Source organism: Chionomys nivalis, chromosome 2 (genome assembly GCF_950005125.1).
Source record: "Chionomys nivalis chromosome 2, mChiNiv1.1, whole genome shotgun sequence".
NCBI classification, from domain to species: domain Eukaryota; kingdom Metazoa; phylum Chordata; class Mammalia; order Rodentia; family Cricetidae; genus Chionomys; species Chionomys nivalis.
In genome coordinates this window covers 2369908-2388933 of record NC_080087.1, presented here as the reverse complement: position 1 = coordinate 2388933, position 19026 = coordinate 2369908, and the positions used below count along the sequence as shown (strand labels likewise).

General features: G+C 35.7%; 2 protein-coding genes across 2 annotated transcripts; both read left to right on the top strand.

The window, feature by feature from the left end:
* Nucleotides 1–6143: 6143 nt before the first annotated feature.
* Nucleotides 6144–7061, top strand: LOC130870180 (olfactory receptor 1013). The gene has a single exon (XM_057762786.1). The coding sequence runs from the start codon at nt 6144–6146 to the stop codon at nt 7059–7061; it is 918 nt and encodes a 305-aa protein (XP_057618769.1).
* A 7947-nt stretch (nt 7062–15008) lies between these two features.
* Nucleotides 15009–15947, top strand: LOC130863482 (olfactory receptor 9G4-like). The gene has a single exon (XM_057753514.1). The coding sequence runs from the start codon at nt 15009–15011 to the stop codon at nt 15945–15947; it is 939 nt and encodes a 312-aa protein (XP_057609497.1).
* The last annotated feature ends 3079 nt before the right edge of the window (nt 15948–19026 follow it).

Genomic DNA, 19026 nt, shown 5'->3' with positions numbered 1-19026 from the left:
CACTCCCCAAAGATCCTTGAAAAACTGAAAACCAATGCTCTTGAATTGCAAATTTATAACTAAAATAATTACCTAGCCTTCATATGTATACTATAAATGCCACAAAAGTGAAACATAAAATATGAATGTGATCCAGAGTTTAAACATTTTGGATGTTGATATGCTACCATAAGTTAAAAGCTCCCAACCTGATCTTTTGTGATATTTCACAGCTTAGTCTATTCCAAATGTTAACCCTAAACACACACACACACACACACCACCGAAATAAACTCACTCACCTCTCTTTCTCCTGCCTCTCTGTATATATAGCTAAAGAAAAAAGGGTTATGCATTTGGAAGGAGCGTGGAAACACGGGATGAATTGGAGGGAGAAGAGAAAGCTGGATGGAAATGATATAAATAAAGTATTCATTTGTAAACTTCTCAAAAATGAAAACAGCTCCTTTAGGACCTCAGCTGCATTTTCCTTAAAGTTCTGCAGTAGTTGCAAAGAAAAGTCCTTTTTATGAGAGGGGAAGACTAGATATCTGTGGGTATAATGACAAACGTTGAGATTTTTGTTAGGAATTCTGCTGATTTAGGAAAGTGGTAGATGTAGATTCTCCTCCAGTACCCGTGACTTCACTAGCATGCATTAGTTTGCTAGGTTTCCAGTGCAAGGCATGTCTTCCCACTTGTTGAGCAGGTCTTATGTACAGTTAGAAAGTTGTTGGTTACTGCTAAGGTATGCTTACCACTACTTCACCCTTAGGGCTATTGTGCCATGCTGATTAACATCGAGTTAAGGAGCCCAGTCTTATTGGTTATATCTGCAAAGCACTTTTCCTCCTAAGATTCAAGGAACATTGTGGAAGAGGGGACTGAAAGATTGTAAGAGTCAGAGATCTATCAGCTAGTGTGTTGTGAGATTGTATCTTAAAATATCGGAAGCTTCACCCATAAAGCCTCACCACATGACTACTTAAACTTGAGCTGAACAAGGATAACACAATGACCATACTAAAGCAGACAGGGAAAAGCCCATAGGGCCTCAACTCTACACAAAGAACTATAGGCAGCCGGGGAATTCTGGGGATGGGAACAGAGGTCTGCCCTAGGAAAGTGCACAACAATAGAACAAATGGGTTTTTAAAAATTTTTAATTTATTCCAGGACAGGCTCCAGAACCACAGAGAAACCCTGTCTCGAAAAACCAAAAAAAAAAAAAAAAAAAAAAAAAAAAAAAAAAAAAAAATTTTAATTTAGCCAGGCTTATGTCAAAAAGGAGATGTATCTATATGACTATAAAATATCTTCTTGCATACTGAATAAAGATTTTTCAGTGTGACTGCTTCTGGGTCACACACACTCCCCTCAGTCACCTTGTACCAATTGTCTCTAAGTAATCCCAGCAGAATTATTAGTTCTCCAGGGTGAAGTTTGAACTGAACTTTGGTTTGTCATTGTCATCGTATGATCAGGGGATAGACATTCCTTAGTCTTCCCTCCCACGGGGAGAAAAGTCTCACAATAGATAGTAAATTTGTTAGTACTACTATGTTTCCATGGTATTAAAAAATAAGCAAAAATGTCCTATGGATGGAAATTGTTTTTAGTAAGGATAGATATGCAAAATTATGGTAAATGGATTGATGTTTCCAGAAAGATTAAAGTGGATGGGTGCATATTTCATATTGGAAAAAACTAAAACTAGAGAGGTTTTGCAAATTGTGAAATTTTGAGTAAGATACTCAATTGCTGTGACTCTGCAGTTGTTCTGATAAAAAGAACAATCCTGTTATAGGATATAGGCTGAGGGAGAGAGTGAGGGGGAGAGAGAGGTGAGAAAACATTTGGCAGTTAACACTCTACAGGTAAATCTCTTAGAAAGCAGAATAAGATGGAAAAAGATGGCCATTGATTTAGAGGAATGTGAAGATCTATACCACATTGTATGTATTCCTTAGCACATGGACTTAGCAATATCCAAATATCTATATGTATACATGTATGTATATACATAAATGTATGCTTAAATATGTAAATAATTATATTCATTTGTTTGAATTCACTACAACAATACAGAATGTGTACAGATTACAATTGAATACATCCATTACTGAGAAACCTACCCCCTAAAATATATCTTTCTTTATCTCATTGAATATAATTAAACCATCGTCACCAATGGACTCTTGATTAATTGTCTTGCTTGTCATTTCCCCAAGCTGCAAAACCATGAGGAATTCCATGAAGACGAAACCTCTGGGATCAAAGACTACTAATAAAGATCTGGAAGCTGCTGATCTGAATACTGGAATGAGCTGTCTGCTGAAAATTTGGTAAGCTGTATCAGTGGCAAATATGTATGGTTTTATTCCCATAAGGACTCTAGGTATTTGCAGTCTGTTATAGCCAGGGATCCATGAAACCTTATTTTTATTATCTATTCATTAGTGCACAGCCATTTATGAAATTTCTGCAAGCAAAATGAAAGGTTTAACTTCTGTTCTGTGTGTGATAAGAAAGGCTACTCTACGTCAAGGGAAGGAAGGAAACCTGAGCTATGGAATTCATTCCCAACTAAAGGAGTGTCTTCTGAGAAGGACTTTCCAAGGCTGTGTCCTGCTGTGAATTCCTCCCAATCCTTGGTGGGTGACAGAATGAGGTGTTTCTATGCTCCTGCTAAAACAGTGAAAAGTCTCAATTTCTATTTCTGCAGAATGTCAGAAGATAAGGTACTTTTGAAAAGAATGTCAGACAGCAGCTGTGTTGTTGCTATGCTTTTTACCCGAGGTTGTTGAGAGGAACATCTGTATGAAGAGAAACTTTAACCTTTAACATGAAATTCCTGATAAGTTTCACTGGTCTCAGTTATTGGATGACAAACTCTATAAACACTAGTGTGGTGTGAGTGTGTGTGTGTGTGTGTGCGCGCACATGCTTGAGTTGTGGAGCTGATTATGTTCTGTTTTGGAGATCCAAATTACTCAGGAATCAAGAAATTTGGGCCTTAAAAATTCATAATTATTTAGAAACAAGAAAGCTTAAAATAAAAGGATGAATGAGGCATGATTATAGGTAATTTGCATGCAAAAGGGTTTGGAGAACAGAGGAAAATAGTGAAATAAAAGGGCCAATTTTATAGTTTTAAAATCATTTGCATAATTATACATCACTCCATATTCTATGCCATAAATATTCAATGTAAAATTAAGAATCACCATAAAATTACTATGATTAGAAATCACTAGTTCATTTGATATTCTTTGAAAGGTTCTATTAATTCTAACTACAATCTTGTCTGTAATTTTCGTGTTATGACAGATGGGAGGTACATTATGTTACATGGGAAACAATTGATTATCTAAAGAATTAAGTCAGTTCATAATGTTTACCAGTACACAGACATTTTTTTCCTGATCCTAAATTTCAATGGGAGTCTATGATTCTTCTCAGAATTATTGAATAAATGCCAGCAGATCACCCTTGTGTGAACCTGCATAAGTTTATTTAACATTCACACTGTGACTTTGATGTACTCTGCCGCTGTTCTAATACAATGCTTAATAATGGAGTGCTTTTCACAGTTTAACAGAGTGACAACTAAGATTCAAGAAGTTTTAACTTTAGCAATATTTCAGATTGTATTTAGGCTCTCTGAATTGGAAGATCGCTGGTTTATTGAATGTTTTCCATCTGTTAACCCCTAGAGTGAATAATTCATTGTCAAGTTTACAACATCCTTGTCTAACATTTGCAACTACTATGCCTGCTTTAGAAGTTATATAGCTGGTGTATAGGCACTTAGCAACATGTATAAGACCTGATAAAAGCTGGTGAGCATTGAAATGGACTTAGAGCCATCCAATTATCAGTCTGCAATCTCAGATCTCTGTATAGTTTGCTCACTCTCTCATTATGACCACAAGCCTTGTTAAAGACATGGATCCCAGTAGCTCTTCATGGTGAAAGACAATTTGCTGTCCTAATGGGAAATGATTTTATCACAAACACTTTAAATATAATTTCTGCACATTTCAGTGGCCACATTGTGAATACCAGGGCTATCTTTCTGGGTTTCTTGTTCCTGTCTGTGAAGACCACATAATGGTCAGACATTATTAGGTCAAGAATTGTGAGATGAAAAACTAGTTCATTTGGGTTAAATTCCATGATTATTCTTACCAGAGTATGGGTTTGGTTGATGTTTATAAAACCTAAAGTTTCCTGGATGACCTTGAACTTGTTACATAGCTGAGGATGAACCACAGATGAGTCTTCAGCTCTTCCTTGTAAATGCCTCCTAAGTGCCACTTTCTTCTTGAGCTGGCATTCTCTTTGATGGAGACAGATAACAAACTAGATGATTTTCTTTTCGTTTGAAATTTGAAAAAAAAAAAAAGATGTCTTGTTTTAAAATCCATACTGGTCAATGCATGCTTTTCCTGTGTCGATATTCTGAACACGGAGGGTGTAGATATTTGCTATCACATATATCCAGAGTTTAAAAAATAGTAATTAGTACAACGTTTAAGAATGTTAGTAAAATAATCTACTGTCACCCGAGGCAACCTGATTTTTATGATTCTTCAAATATATCCTCTGCCAGTCAGATCCGCCACTTTCTCAGCATGTGTCTGCTTCCCTTTTGGTTTCTCCCTCCTTTGTCAGGGCGATTGTTTTTCTTGTCTAGAATATTCTTCCCATGTACAACTGTGTGTTCCCTCTCCATACCCAAAAACATCCTTCCTTCTTTGTATGAACCATGTTGTTATAATTATAATAGGAAAGTATTATCCTCATTGCTTTTTCCAGAACTTATTCCAATTTGACCTCCCACAATCAAATATGACAGTGATTCTGACATAACTTTCTGCACTTGCCTATGAAGGTTTCATTTATCTCAGTAACATATATCCATTATAGGTAAAGGCCCATATCTGATTTATGTTTTGTTTTTTTTTTCTCCTTGGTGCCTAGAATATCTGGAATCTAGCAAATCTCTTATATGGGAAGCTTTGGGCAGAGATAATATTTTCTTGGAGAACTAGTTTTGACTCTTGACTGTCGTTTTGCTGTGAACCCTAGGACTTTGAACCACGTATTCGTAAATAATCAGTTTGGAAAATGGGATAAACGTATTTACTTCATAACACGATTTGTATGGTTTGATGGTGCACATTTTAGAATAGTGTGCCTGTCATATATTCAATGCTTAATAAATGTGCTCTGCTAAATGATGTGTAAGCTAAAATTTGTTTTTAACCTGCAAGATGTGTCAGCAAAATAGTCTATTAAACACAATTTTCACATTAGTAAGTTTGATTTCATTGTTGTGATGTTAAAATTAGGTCATGAGTTGAGGGAACAAAAAATGGATGCTGTGTGTGTGTGTGTGTGTGTGTGTGTTCATGCATCTGTAGTAGAGTGTGGACACCAGGTGTATTTTTTTGAGAAAGGATTTTCCACTAATATGGGAACTCACTACCTCAACAAGACTACCTGTTGAGTAAACACAAGGATCCTTTTATCCTCACCTGCCTAGCACTGGTATTACAGTCATGTGACACTGTGCACAGAATTTTATATAGAAGCTAAAATTTGAACCTGAGTTTTCATTTTCTTATGACAGTTTATTGAGTGTGCAAACTCTCCAAATTGAGAATAGATAATCTTGTTACAGAATTTAGAAACTAAAGTTATAAGTAAAAGCTATCTTTATTAAAGTGATATAGTAATAGCTAGGAAGTTTAAGCATTTTATAAGCAGAATATTTAGGGAACATCTTGTAGTTGTATGAAATTAAAAGGTTATTTAGTCAAAATAGTTAAGCACTGGGGATCTATTTTCTACTTAATAAGGAGAAAGCAGCATATAATTTGCAATTATTGGATAATTTAATGAAAATTATTTTGCAAATGACAAGTTATTTATATTTCAAACTAAAATATAATAAAATAATCCACAATCATTTTACTTATGTTAAAAATCTCTTTTATTTCTATTATTTGAATTAAGCTACATCTTCTAAATTTATAAAAAATTTCATTAATTACATTTTCATGACACATTTCTTTAACTTATTTTTCATTTATTCAGTGTAATAGCTTAATCTGAAACTTCCTTTTCTCTCCTCTTCAGTTACATTCCTTACAGTCATGGATCAGGATAATAATACAGTCAGTGAGTTCATCATGTTGGGATTCACAACCGACCCAATGACGCAGAAAATACTGTTTGCAGTGTTTCTTGTTTTATATACGTTGACTTTGCTGGGAAATAGCTCCCTCATTGTGCTAATTTGCAATGATTCCCGGCTCCACACACCCATGTATTTCTTCATTGGAAACCTATCATTCCTGGATCTTGGGTTGTCTTCTGTCTATACTCCAAAGATCCTAGCAACATGCATCTCTGAAGACAAGAGCATCTCCTTTGCTGGCTGTGTGGCTCAATTCTTCTTCTCTGCAGCACTGGACTACACTGAGTGCTACCTTTTGGCTGCCATGGCTTATGACCGCTATGTGGCCATCTCAAAGCCCCTGCTTTACTCACAAGCCATGTCCTTGAAGCTATGTGTATTTTTTGTGGCTGCCTCATATCTGGGTGGTTTCATTAACTCTGTCATCATCACCAAAGACACTTTTGCCTTGAATTTCTGCAGTGACAATGTAATTGATGACTTTTTCTGTGATATCCCACCCCTGGTGAAGCTGGCCTGTGGAAAGAAAGAGAGCTTTCAGTCTGTGTTGTTCTTCCTCTTGACTTCCAATGTCATTATCCCCATTGTATTTATCCTGGCCACCTATCTCTTCATCATCGCCATTATCCTGAGGATTCGCTCCACTCAGGGTCGCCTTAAGGCCTTTTCTACCTGTTCGTCCCACCTCATCTCTGTGACCTTGTACTATGGCTCCATTCTCTACATTTACGCTCGTCCCAGATCAAGCTATTCTTTGGATAGGGACAAAATTGTTTCAACCTTTTACACAGTGGTTTTCCCCATGCTGAATCCTTTGATCTACAGCCTGAGGAATAAGGATGTGAAAGAGGCTCTGAAGAAACTCCTCAAGTGAAACAAGATCATTTCCTCATAAGATGCAAAGAAAATATTTAATCATGTTACTCATGTTCTAAGAAAGATGCCACTGACCATAGTTCTATCAAGTAATATAAAGGGACACGTCTTTTATCCATCTGACTTCTGAGTGTATACATAAACTCTCCAAACCAGAGTACTATAAAGATACCTGTGTACTCATGTTTATTGCAGCAATATTAACAAGGACTGGGTTATGGAATTATTCTAGGTCCCTATCCACAGGCATATGGAAACTTTTGTAATGTGTACAAGATAGCTCTTTACTAAGGTATAAGAAGAAATGTAATTCGCATTTTTTGCGGGAAAAATGATAGAAGTAGAGAGCATCATTAAGAGGAATAAACTAGTTCCACCACAACAAAAATATTAAACTTTGTCTTATTTTTGGAAGTTTGGAGATGAATAGAAGAGTATGGAGGCTGAACTGGGGTCACTAGTAGAGGAATAGAGAGAGACAGAGAAAGTGGACAGAGAAATAGTAACAGAAGACATGTGTATGTCAAGATACATTTTACGTATCTGTGGTGATATCATGATCAAACCACTTCACACTATTTTATATGTTAATTAAATTATAACATGAACTTTTAATTAAAGAATAAAGGTTTTATGCAATGGGTGCAAATTACTAAGTGGGCCAGGGCACATTCTCTATTCAAAACTTTAAAGTGCTTGCCTGTAAAGCTTTTCCTCAGGGGTCAAAAAAAGATGCTAGGATAAGTGAACGAACTGAAGTCTGAGGGTTGAGGAATCTACTCATAACAGGTTCTTTCTATCCATGTCTTTTTATTGTTCTCTCTTCCTTGTTCTCTCTTCTAATTCTTCTGTCCTATCTGTTTACAATTTCGTAGCTCTAATTCTCTGTCTCAAGTCTAATTCCAACTCCAATTCTCTGGTATATTCTTCTCCTTCTCTTCCTCCTTTCTCATTTTTCTGTTTCTTCTAATATCTGGGACATTTATGCTCCAACTTCTGCTCCAGCTTCTATTAACTCTGTTTGATCTGACCTGGCTATAAAAGTGCCCCGAAATCGCACAGGCATAGAAAGTACCCAGATAATCTATGTAAAGAGACAAGGGAAGTTTTCGGTCTTTGGACTATTAGCACATTCACAAAATATTGCAAGCTCTAGGGGCCTTTTATATCTGGAGTTTATACCATTAGCTCTAAGCTGTTGAAACAGAGAGGAGAACCAAGTCTCTAAATGATCAGATCTGGGGCTTGATGCCCATCAGCTGCTCTGAGAGCTTACGGTGTGAATCTGTGTCACCAGTGGGAAGATTGTCTTTCTTTCTTCCCAGAGGCTGTGAACAGATGGTTAATTAATTTTTTTTCTGCCATCTGTGGAAATAGTGCGCAACAGTAAATTTCCTAAGCTAAAATCATCAGTAAACTGAGGCAAAGGTAAGCATGATGAGTTAGGAATCTTTTAATGCAAGGTTGGTTGTAGGTCATTACTTTTCTTATTAACAGGTGAAGTAAAACCAGGACTATCTGAGCAGTTATGAATCAATAGCTTTAGACATATATTAATTCTATATCCTTGGATATCTATGAATGTCTTAAATGGAATGCTTTTTCTTGGACCCTAAACACTGGCCAAATGCTTGCCAATAACGTTGATTTCAGAAAGTCAGATCTCTGCATTTATACAGGAGAGAGGAAGAAAGACCTGTTAGTGGGAAACTCTTTTCACCCACAGCTAGAGGATGGCATCAAACCCCAATAAGTGATCAAATAGTGCTCAACTGTGGAAGCTAAATCCCAAATTTGGAACAGAAGTGAATAAGCTACAGCAAGAAATCTACAGCAAGACACAGCCACTTTATTCATAAGGCAATAGTTCCAACATGTCTTACATTTTGATTTAAGACTCCACACAGAGTTCTAGATTCTGATCCATTGACCTTGTGAAATTACGTTAATTAATTACTGAGTAATCCTGTAACCAGTAACAATTCTCTATATACATACAAAACATGAGACAGGTGGAGCCCACATCTCACTGGATAGCCAGTCTTCCTCATAGTCAAGCCTCCAGTTAATTAAGAGACCCTGTCTCTAGGTGATTAAGGGAAAGTGGTAGATGAACACATCTCATGTCCTGTATATGAAGGCATGAACACAACCACTATACATTCATGCAATAAAAAATCCTTTAATTCCAGCACTCGGGAGGCAGAGGCAGGCAGATCTCTGTGAGTTTGAGGTCAGCCTGGTCTGCAAGAGCTAGTTCCGGGACAGGCTCCAAAACCACAGAGAAACCCTGTCTCGGAAAACAACAAAAAATATTCTTATGAACCTTATAAAACACATGGCACATAGAAATAAGAAATAAAAAAGAAAGAAAGTTCCTATTGAACCTCATAAATTTTGTTCTTTTGTTTTTCTGTTTATGTTAATATATGACTTTTATTCTAATAGATAAGGTTTGTAAATACAAATTTGTCATAAGAAGTATTTATGCTACATTTCCTTTATGTTGATTTCTGTGTTCGTAGAGAATTGAGAATAAAATATAAATAAATCAAAATTCATATACTATGGCTGCAACCAGACAGACCTCCAGGTGCTCACTTTCTCTGCACGTTTTCCCGCGGGACATTTCTGTACTTGGATTCCTCATATACTGTTTCGTGAGTTTTTCCCCTTATAATAAATAAAATATAATTGTTTTATCCTTACCTAGCCTGGTTATTTCAACAACTCTCAGATACAGTCTCATTCTGAGATTCTTGGAGGCAGGATCCCCATTTTGTACTGAGGTCAAGATAAAGCGCCACGGACTGTTTTGCTTTTTGGATTTTCAGGTTGAACCCCAGTTTCTCTCACTAAGTTTTTTTATTAATCATGCTTCAAATGGGGACCTTTGATTTAGTCCTGTGACCAGCTGAGTTTATTTGCATAGTAAGAAAAGTTTTAAAGACATGATGATTAATATATATATATATATATATATATACACACACACACATACATACATATATATCTACATAAACATATACATTTTCACTGACTCCCTGATTAGATTTTTCATTTACAGCCAGATAAATTACATTTTATTGTTCAGTTCACTTAAAGAGGTCATATAGAAAAACCTTAATGGAGTTTAGTAGAAAAAAGCTTTATTAGACAAGATACTTTTCTCTTTGAAAGAGATAAAGGAGACTATTCCCCTTCAGTCTGTGGTTTTAGAGACTGGAAATTAGCTTAGTTAAAATAATAAAATAATACTGAGTTTCCATATTATGACATAGGATAGTCTTCATTCAATAACAAATCAAATTTCTTGTTTTAAGAAAATTATTCCCTAGTTACTTCCATCCTCTTTATTCTTCAACGATCCTCAATCTGTGGTTCATGACACAGATACTAGAGAGAACAGTGGGTCATTTGCTAGATTTAGTGAGATGTATAAGCAGGTACTTTCACAGGATCTCTGACAGCTAAGTAGTGTGTCTAGTCATATTATTTTTAAACCATGCTTCTTATGTTCAATAATATAATTTAAATAGTAAATGAGAATATAATAAAATGAATTGATATGCTTTTAAACAGACATAAGAGAAAATTTTCACTTTATAAACCTTCTTTGAAGAACAAACTTTTTAAATGATCCCTTTTCTAAATGAGTCGATCTGACAAACGTACTCAGTGACAACTCATGCCCAATTCATATTGCACTAAAGCTCTATGTCATTAAAAAGAAAATTCAACCTTAATAATCATTGAATGAAAGAAATAGGACATATTGGATTCTTTTTGAATGAAAAAAATTGTTTTTGATACTTTAATAATCAGAAAAATTGAAGTTTAAAAGTCAGCATAACTCAAGGTCAGCCTGGTCTACAAGTAGTGTTCCTGTCCTGGCTTCCCTCAGTGAAGGACTTATAAGCTATAAGGTGAAATATACCATTTCCTCCCCCATGTTGCTTTTGGTCATGGTGTTTTAACACAGCAATAGAAACCCTAGGACATTAGTCATTTAACTTTAAGTTGTCAATAGGTTATTGCTTACATTATCTTTTATTCAATTGAATTAATAGCCCAAGCTAATGAGTTTCAGTTGACACCTCTACACAGAAGTACGTTGTACCTTAATCATGTCTAGACCCTCCACCTCTTCCCTAGTCCTTTTCTCTACTTTTCCCTTCTTCTTCTTTATAATACTACAAAATAATATACAGTAAAACAAGGCAAAAGACCTCATATGGAGCATGGACAAGGCAATACAATAGGAGGGAAAAAAGTCACAAGAGCAGGCAAAAGAGTCAAAGATACACCTGCCCCCACTGTTAGAAGTCCCACTAAAACACCAAGATAACAGTCATAACACATATGCAGACAACCTGCTACAGATCTATGCAAGCCCTGGGCTTGCTGTTTCAGTCTCTGTAGCCCATGTGACCCTACTTAGTTGATTTAGTTGACCATGTTCTCCTGGCGTCCTCCATCCCTCTGACTCCTACAGTCTTTTCTTCCTTTCTTTCTAAGATCCCCAGAGTTTTCTCCTCTGAGGGGAGGAACCTGGTGGAGACCTGCAGTTTAGACTCTGTCTGCCCATACCCAGTTCTGAGGGTTACCAGTACACTGCAAGAGGATATCAGCTACTTCTCCTTTCTTTTCTGGAAAGTTCAGTCTCTATTTCCAAGTTTTCTCTTTTTTCTCTCCACTCCCTTTCTTTATTTTTCTTTCCTTTTCTTTTCCACCAAATGGATCTGGGTTTCTTGATGGGCGAGACAGTGTTTTGTAGTATGGGGACTGAGAAGAGCATAAATAAAAAAAATAGATTGCAGAATACATACAAGACAGACTTAATTACCAAAATTTAAGAGTCTGTTTTCAGACATACTTAATGATTATTTTGAGACATAAAATCATCGTGTCTACCTTAAAAATGTGTTTCAGAATTCATCATATTGTAATTAATCCAGAAACCTCAAATTCCTGACGGACTCTAATTAAGTCTTTGGAGGCAAAGACACATTTTCCTGTACTGCTCTGTGTGCGAAGTCTCAATGGACTGCTGAGGAAATGTCTATATTGAGTCCAACACATGCAGGCCATGCAGCAGAGAGCAAGGAAAAGATGTCACTTTCAGGAATTGGCTGTTCTAACTAAAGGTAAGCATAGTAGCCAAGCTTGGCAAAGCGAGGTGGGCATTCTATGTCCTTGGCTACAATTAGCATAGGTCTGTTTTAAATAATTGTTTCTATATACATATGCACACCTCATTTAATGAGACATATGTTCCTCATCTATAACTTCAAATTCCATTTAAGGTAACAGTATCAATATTCTCATTTACCCGAGGGAAGTTAAGAGAATAGAATTTGTGATATTCTTGCAAAGTTAGTTATTATTTTGCAGTTTGCTTCCCAGACATTCATGGTATGATGTTCCGTTTCTTGGTATTGGTTTCCATTATTGCTGCTGAAGTTAAAGAGCTCCAATGAAGAAAGTAGGGGAGTGATGTTGAGGGGCTGGAGATGTCTTAATAAAACTTCTACAAGTCATTCCCTATGGGTCACATCTTCATAAGCATTACTATGTGGAGTAAGATATCTTGATAGATTATTTTGAATTGGAGACTTTCATATGGTAAGTTCTGACATTTTTATGCCTGTTACTTCCCAAGGATACTTTAACTGACACTTGATTAAAAATTCCTGGTGGGCTAGAAACTTTGAGAATGAGTTGTCGATGTTTCAATTTTATTCTTTATTTTTTAGTTATGGGATAGTGCAATATGTTTGGGAGAGTCTATAAGCCAGTGTGACCCAGGTTAGGAGTACAGGGCAGTGTGAGGAGATAGCTATAAGATACGATATCAATTTCCCACTAATTCTCTGTAGTAATATTTGTGAGAAACTGTGTGGTATAGTACACTACAGTAGCAAACATCATGGCAAAGAATAAAACGCTACACAGTTGCATTTTCATTTCACTCGATTGAAATGCTGTAGTAAATTGCTCCGTTTGCACATTTAAACTTGCTGCTTGTTTTCAAAATATTGGGGCAATATTATATTTTGTATGTGTCTTTTAACATTCCTTAGAGATTTTTGGTGTTTGTAGATATAAAATTCAAGGATTTTTAAGTCTCTAGATGACCTCACAGGAAAAACTGAACTCTTCTTCCTCATGTTGAACATCCACAATGTCAAAAACATCACAATCATGTTTATATCCTCACATAACCTAAGGAAAAGAGGAAAAAAGTGGTTTTAAAATAAATAGTTTTAAATCAATTTTAGCAATTAAAGAAGTAAATGTTAGTCAGCTCTCGCATGGTTTCAGTGAGGAAGAGAAGGGAGAAATAGCCATTATCATCTATTAGTGGTAAGGGCTTAACATTTGAGAAACATATTTGGCTTTGTATTTCTTCAAAATAATTTTTCATACCATATATTCTTATTTTTTCCCTCCCTCATCTATTCTGAGTTCCTTTCTACCTCCTCATATATTCTATCCCAGACATTCTTTACCACTTTCTTTATACAACAAACAACCAAAACCAAACCAAAACAAGAAACTCCAGAATAAAACAAACCAAACAGACAAAAAGAGAAATGAAAACAAATACCCCAAAAATAATGTCACAAGAAACATATACACATGCCAACAGACAGAGAGACAGACATCACAAAAACACTGAATCCGAAACAATAACAGATATGCAAAAGACAAGGTAAAAATTGCCCAAACAAAGCAGTATAATAAAAAAAATCTCCAAAAGTACTCTTGATTTTGTTTTATGCTGGCCATCTCCTGCTAGACATGGAGCCTCCCTTAGCTGTGGTTTGTATTTCCAATGAGGCACTATTGGAGAAAACTAATTTTTCCTTTGCTAGGAGTTTGGAAACATTTGCTCAAGGAGCTTTTGAGTTATATTATGAACTGAGCTGCTCAACAGACCACACTGGTCACTGAGGGCATCCTGCTTAATCTGAAGTTCCCTTGTGTCAAGTTGGTGGGACAGGCTTGTAACATAACTTTATAATATTCCCCTTGTAAAACTAGGGCAAGGATGAATATGGTGAGAGACGGTACCTAGAGTCATAACTGGAGCATAGAAATAAAGTTTTCTCTTTGTACTGATAGCCTGGAAGACTATACAATGTACTTCTGTTCATAAAAGCATCATTGCCATGCCAAGCATATAAGATGTTCACATTAGCTTGTGGGAAGATGATTGAATGTTTTGAGTTTAATAGAAAGTGTCTAATCTCTTAGGTTATAGCAGTACACAAGGCAGGAAATTTAGTATAATATGCTAAACAGTTGCCTGGCTTTTTGATTAAATTCAAAAGGTGTCATTTATTACATTCATGTATTTAATTTTTCACTTTAATGAGTGAGCACATTTTGTTGAACTCTTCCTTTCAATATGCTCACTACCACATACAGTTATTGAGTATTTTCTTATTTATCATCTTTCTGCAGGCTGACAACCTGTCAGGAAACTGTAAAAGTTCATGAGTTTTCTGTTTCTTATTTTTTGATAAGGGACTGGATCCAAATGACGTAGTTCAGAAATGAGACATTGAAAATTTCTAATTTAAAGCCTCTAACTCCAGGAGTCTTCCACAGTCATGAAACTTTGAAATTTTCTAATTTAAAACCATTAATTCCAAAAGTCTTCCAAAGTCTCTGTCTGAAACTCCACTGTTCTTTGCTGTCTTGTAATTATTTAAAGGACAGAATGGCTATAAACCTCTAGTCTTTGTTGATTTGATGGATATATATTGCTTATGTCTTTCTCTTAATGGATTACATCACTAATCTATGTTTTTTTTTTATCACATGTTATTAAGGTCCAGTGATTGGTGATTGCTTATTTCTCTTATCATCTTATTGGGATTATCTCTATACTGTGTATCCGCTGCACCTTTCTACCCTGGCTTTCCCCTCTGTGGACATGGAGATGGACAATCGCACCATCCTTACTGAATTCATCCTCCTGGGCTTCTCAGAAGACCCCCATCTGCAGTTGATTCTATTTGGAATATTTCTAACCATCTATGTGATGACCTTGTCAGGAAATATAACCTTGGTTATCCTAATTCGTTTTGATTCCAGGCTACATACACCCATGTACTTTTTCATAGGAGGTCTCTCTTTTTTGGATTTCTGGTATAATTCTGTGTATATACCTAAAATCTTGGTCAATTGTATCTCAGAAGATAAGCGTATCTCCTTGTCTGGCTGTGGGGCTCAGTTTTTCTTTTCCTGTGTAGCAGCCTATACTGAGTGCTACCTGCTTGCAGCGATGGCCTATGACCGCCATGCTGCAATTTGTAGCCCATTGCTTTATTCAAGTATCATGTCAACTTCTCTCTGTACTGGGCTGGTGGCTGGATCCTATGTTGGAGGGTTTTTGAATGCCATAGCTCATACTGCCAATACATTCAGGTTAAGTTTCTGTGGTAAAAATATTATTGATCACTTTTTCTGTGATGTGCTTCCATTGGTAAAAATGTCCTGCACAGACACTCATGTCTATGTGAAGATTCTCTCTAGTATGGTGGGCTTCACCGTGCTCTCCAGCATTCTTGCAATCCTCATTTCTTATTTCAACATCCTTCTGGCTATCTTGAGGATCCGCTCAGCCTCAGGAAGACGCAAGGCATTCTCCACCTGTGCCTCTCACCTGGTCTCTGTCACCCTCTTCTATGGCTCCTTGCTCTTCATGTATTCAAGGCCTAGTTCCAACTACTCCCTGGAGAGAGACAAAGTGGCTGCCATGTTCTACACTATCATCAATCCATTACTCAACCCTCTCATCTATAGTCTGAGAAACAAAGATGTTAAAGAAGCCTTTAAGAAATTGATACAGCATATCCAACACCAAGCATGAAAGGTTACATTTTGCAAATTATGACTGATTAAAAACTGACTTGTAGACATGTTTGTACTATTTCTATCATAGTTAAAGTTAAAACAATGTCCTAACAGCCATGAAAACTTAGCAACCTTCTCCTAAATTATGATTAATACATTCTTGCTACTTAAGCTATTTCAACTATGTAACAATGAGTTTTTCAATGTAATATTCTTGTCGGTTTGCAATACTAACTTTAAAACAATAACATACGCCCTCTTTTTGGTCAGGATGGTTATGGGAAAAGATCAAATAGAATTTGATTGCTTTCCCTTACTTAGTTTGACCTTGTAGTTTTGTACATGAATTGTATCAAATATGGAAATGATACAATGGTTAGGTTGCTAAAAATTTGTTCAAGGTTTTATAAATTAGTATTCTTAGTGACATGTCTCTTAAAGTTCTTCCTATAAATGTAATTAAACACATAAAAGACATTTGTGTAAAACTTCCATTTTTGCACTGGGAATTTAATACAAATGTTCCTTAGAGGTATTTTGGGTTAAATAAAAATAAAGGTCTAGAGATTAGCTCAGACGTTAGAGCATGTATTGCCCCTGCAGATTAGTACCTACAATAGGTGGTTCACAGCTGCCTGTAACTTAAGCTCCAGGGGCATCAGATTATTCTGCCTTCTATAAGCACGTGTAAACAAGCACATATATATTCATAAGCCCAGAAATCCTACCCATAATTAAAAGCAAAATAAATCTTAAAATAAATAATATAAATTAAATAATTTTGAGGTTCTTACTTTAACCTAAGAGTATAAGTACTAATATTTATGATTTACTTCAATATAAGCTCCATTGAATTAAAATATTATAACTAAATGGAAAAGGCTTACACAAGGTAACAAATATTCAGCTCTATTCTGGACCCCATTGTTGTTTTCTTTTTCCAGGTATTTTATGTCAACTCACAGTTAAATGAATGTCACAATCCAGGGGATCAGTTGATATTTTAGTTATTCTTTTTAAGACTGTAATTGAAATATTTAAACTCTTATACATGCAAGTAAAGAGCCTAAAACTCAAGTTTGGAATTTCACTATTAAAAAGAAAATTGGTGTTGTCAGAATGACCTAATTATTTTATCCAGTTAATTTTCAATTGATATTTTAGAAATAAAGTATTACATCCTTCACTCTTTGTAAAAGATACTGATTGTTATTTAAATGTATATTATTACCTGCTAGACCCAGTATTGTACTCTTCACACTGTAGTCTGACTATAACTATACTACAAATGACACAAGTAATGTCCTTCTTTTTTTTTGAAGCAAAATTCCATTTATTCAAATTTCAAAACTATATTCAGATTATGTAATGTCTTTCTTATTTAATGCATCACAATATGAAAACTTTAAAACTATTGTTTTATTTCTATTTACTTTTTATTGAAAATAGATTTTCTTATATTGTATGTATTTGCATATATATAACATATACAGTATATCTTGATTACAAATCCCCTTCCTGTTACTCCTTATAGTTCCTCCCTACTGTTGCTCCCATCCAGATTCACTCTTTTTCTGTATCCAGTCAGAAAAGAACAGGCTTCTAAGAGACAGCAACAAAACATAACAAAAATTAAATATACTAAAGTAAAACAAAAACCGTCATATCAAAGTTGAATAAAGCAAATGAAAAAATCCCAAGGGAAAGCACAAGAATCTGTGACCCACTTGTTCACACACTCAGGAGTCCCGGAAAATACTGAACTATAGTATATATGCAGCAGACCTGGGCAGAGCTGGTCCTGTGCTTGCTGCTGCAGTCTTTGCAAGTTCTCAAGAATCAAAGAAATAACGTTTGAAAAGAATACTGGAGTTTTATTGGCATGATGAAACTGTCTAACTTACCCTGTATTGGAAGAATGAGAGCTGGGAGTGCTGGGCACAGTGACAGCAGCTTCCACCACACCTGATCTCTCAAGGGACTCAGATTTGTAAATGCAAGAGGACTTTATTTGGAGGGCTGGGGAGAAAGCATAAAGCAGATTCATTTTAATGTGAGTTTAATATCTAGATCGTACTTAGGCTGTGGTCTCATTCAGATATTAAAGAAAAACAATATTCAAAGATAACCAGGGAACTCTCTCAACTCTATTTCTCTGATCCATGGCAGTCAAACTTGACAGGTGGGGAATTGTTTTATTGGATACTTCAAATATCATGTAGTTTGGATATTACTCTCTGACAACATAGTTAGAAATACTAATCTTTTAATTGTTGCATGGTTTTAAATAAATGGGCAGAGAAAGTCAAGATAACACATTTAAATTTGGATATTATCAACTGATCTTTGAGAATCCGACTTTGTAACAACTGAATAAATCAAAAATCAAAACCCATTAGATTTCTTTTTAAAGTAAACTTTTTTTTCACTTTTAACACATCCTATGTTGCAAAATTTCATATACTGGCGATTTTATGTTTCTTAAATAGTTTCCAAACCATAAGCCTTGAGATAACTTAGTTTTTGTTGGTTTTGCTCACTGTATAAATATCTTAGGCCTACCATAATCCCTGCACTGTATTTATTCATAAATGCTTGTAGAGGGTTAGGTAATTAACTAATAAATAGGTAAAGGCATATATCTCTCCAAAATTACTTTATTAAGAATGCAGAATATAGAACAGAACATACATCATATCCCCTTGAGAGAGAGAGAGAGACAGAGAAACACACAGAGAGATTGTGTGTGTGCATTTTATAAGTTTATAAGATCCAGGCATATCACTGTAAATATATTAAGATTCACCAGGAAAGAAAGGGGAGTGCTAGGCTTAGTGTGTCTATGGTTTTTACTGTCTGCCTCTTATTAAAAACCAGTGAAATAGTTCGACCCAGTATCATTTGAAGCAAATTTTAGAGAGGAGTGCTTGGCAAGGTAATTTTAAGTGATATCACCACTCAGGTGAGGGCAAGTGAAAAAAATTAGTCAATTCCCAGTAGCACAAGTGATGGGTAAATGTGAGAGTTTCTGCTTTGAACTTCCTGTGGAACACAAAATGCTCTAGGTTTCTAGCCTGCTCAGCAACATGGAAGAT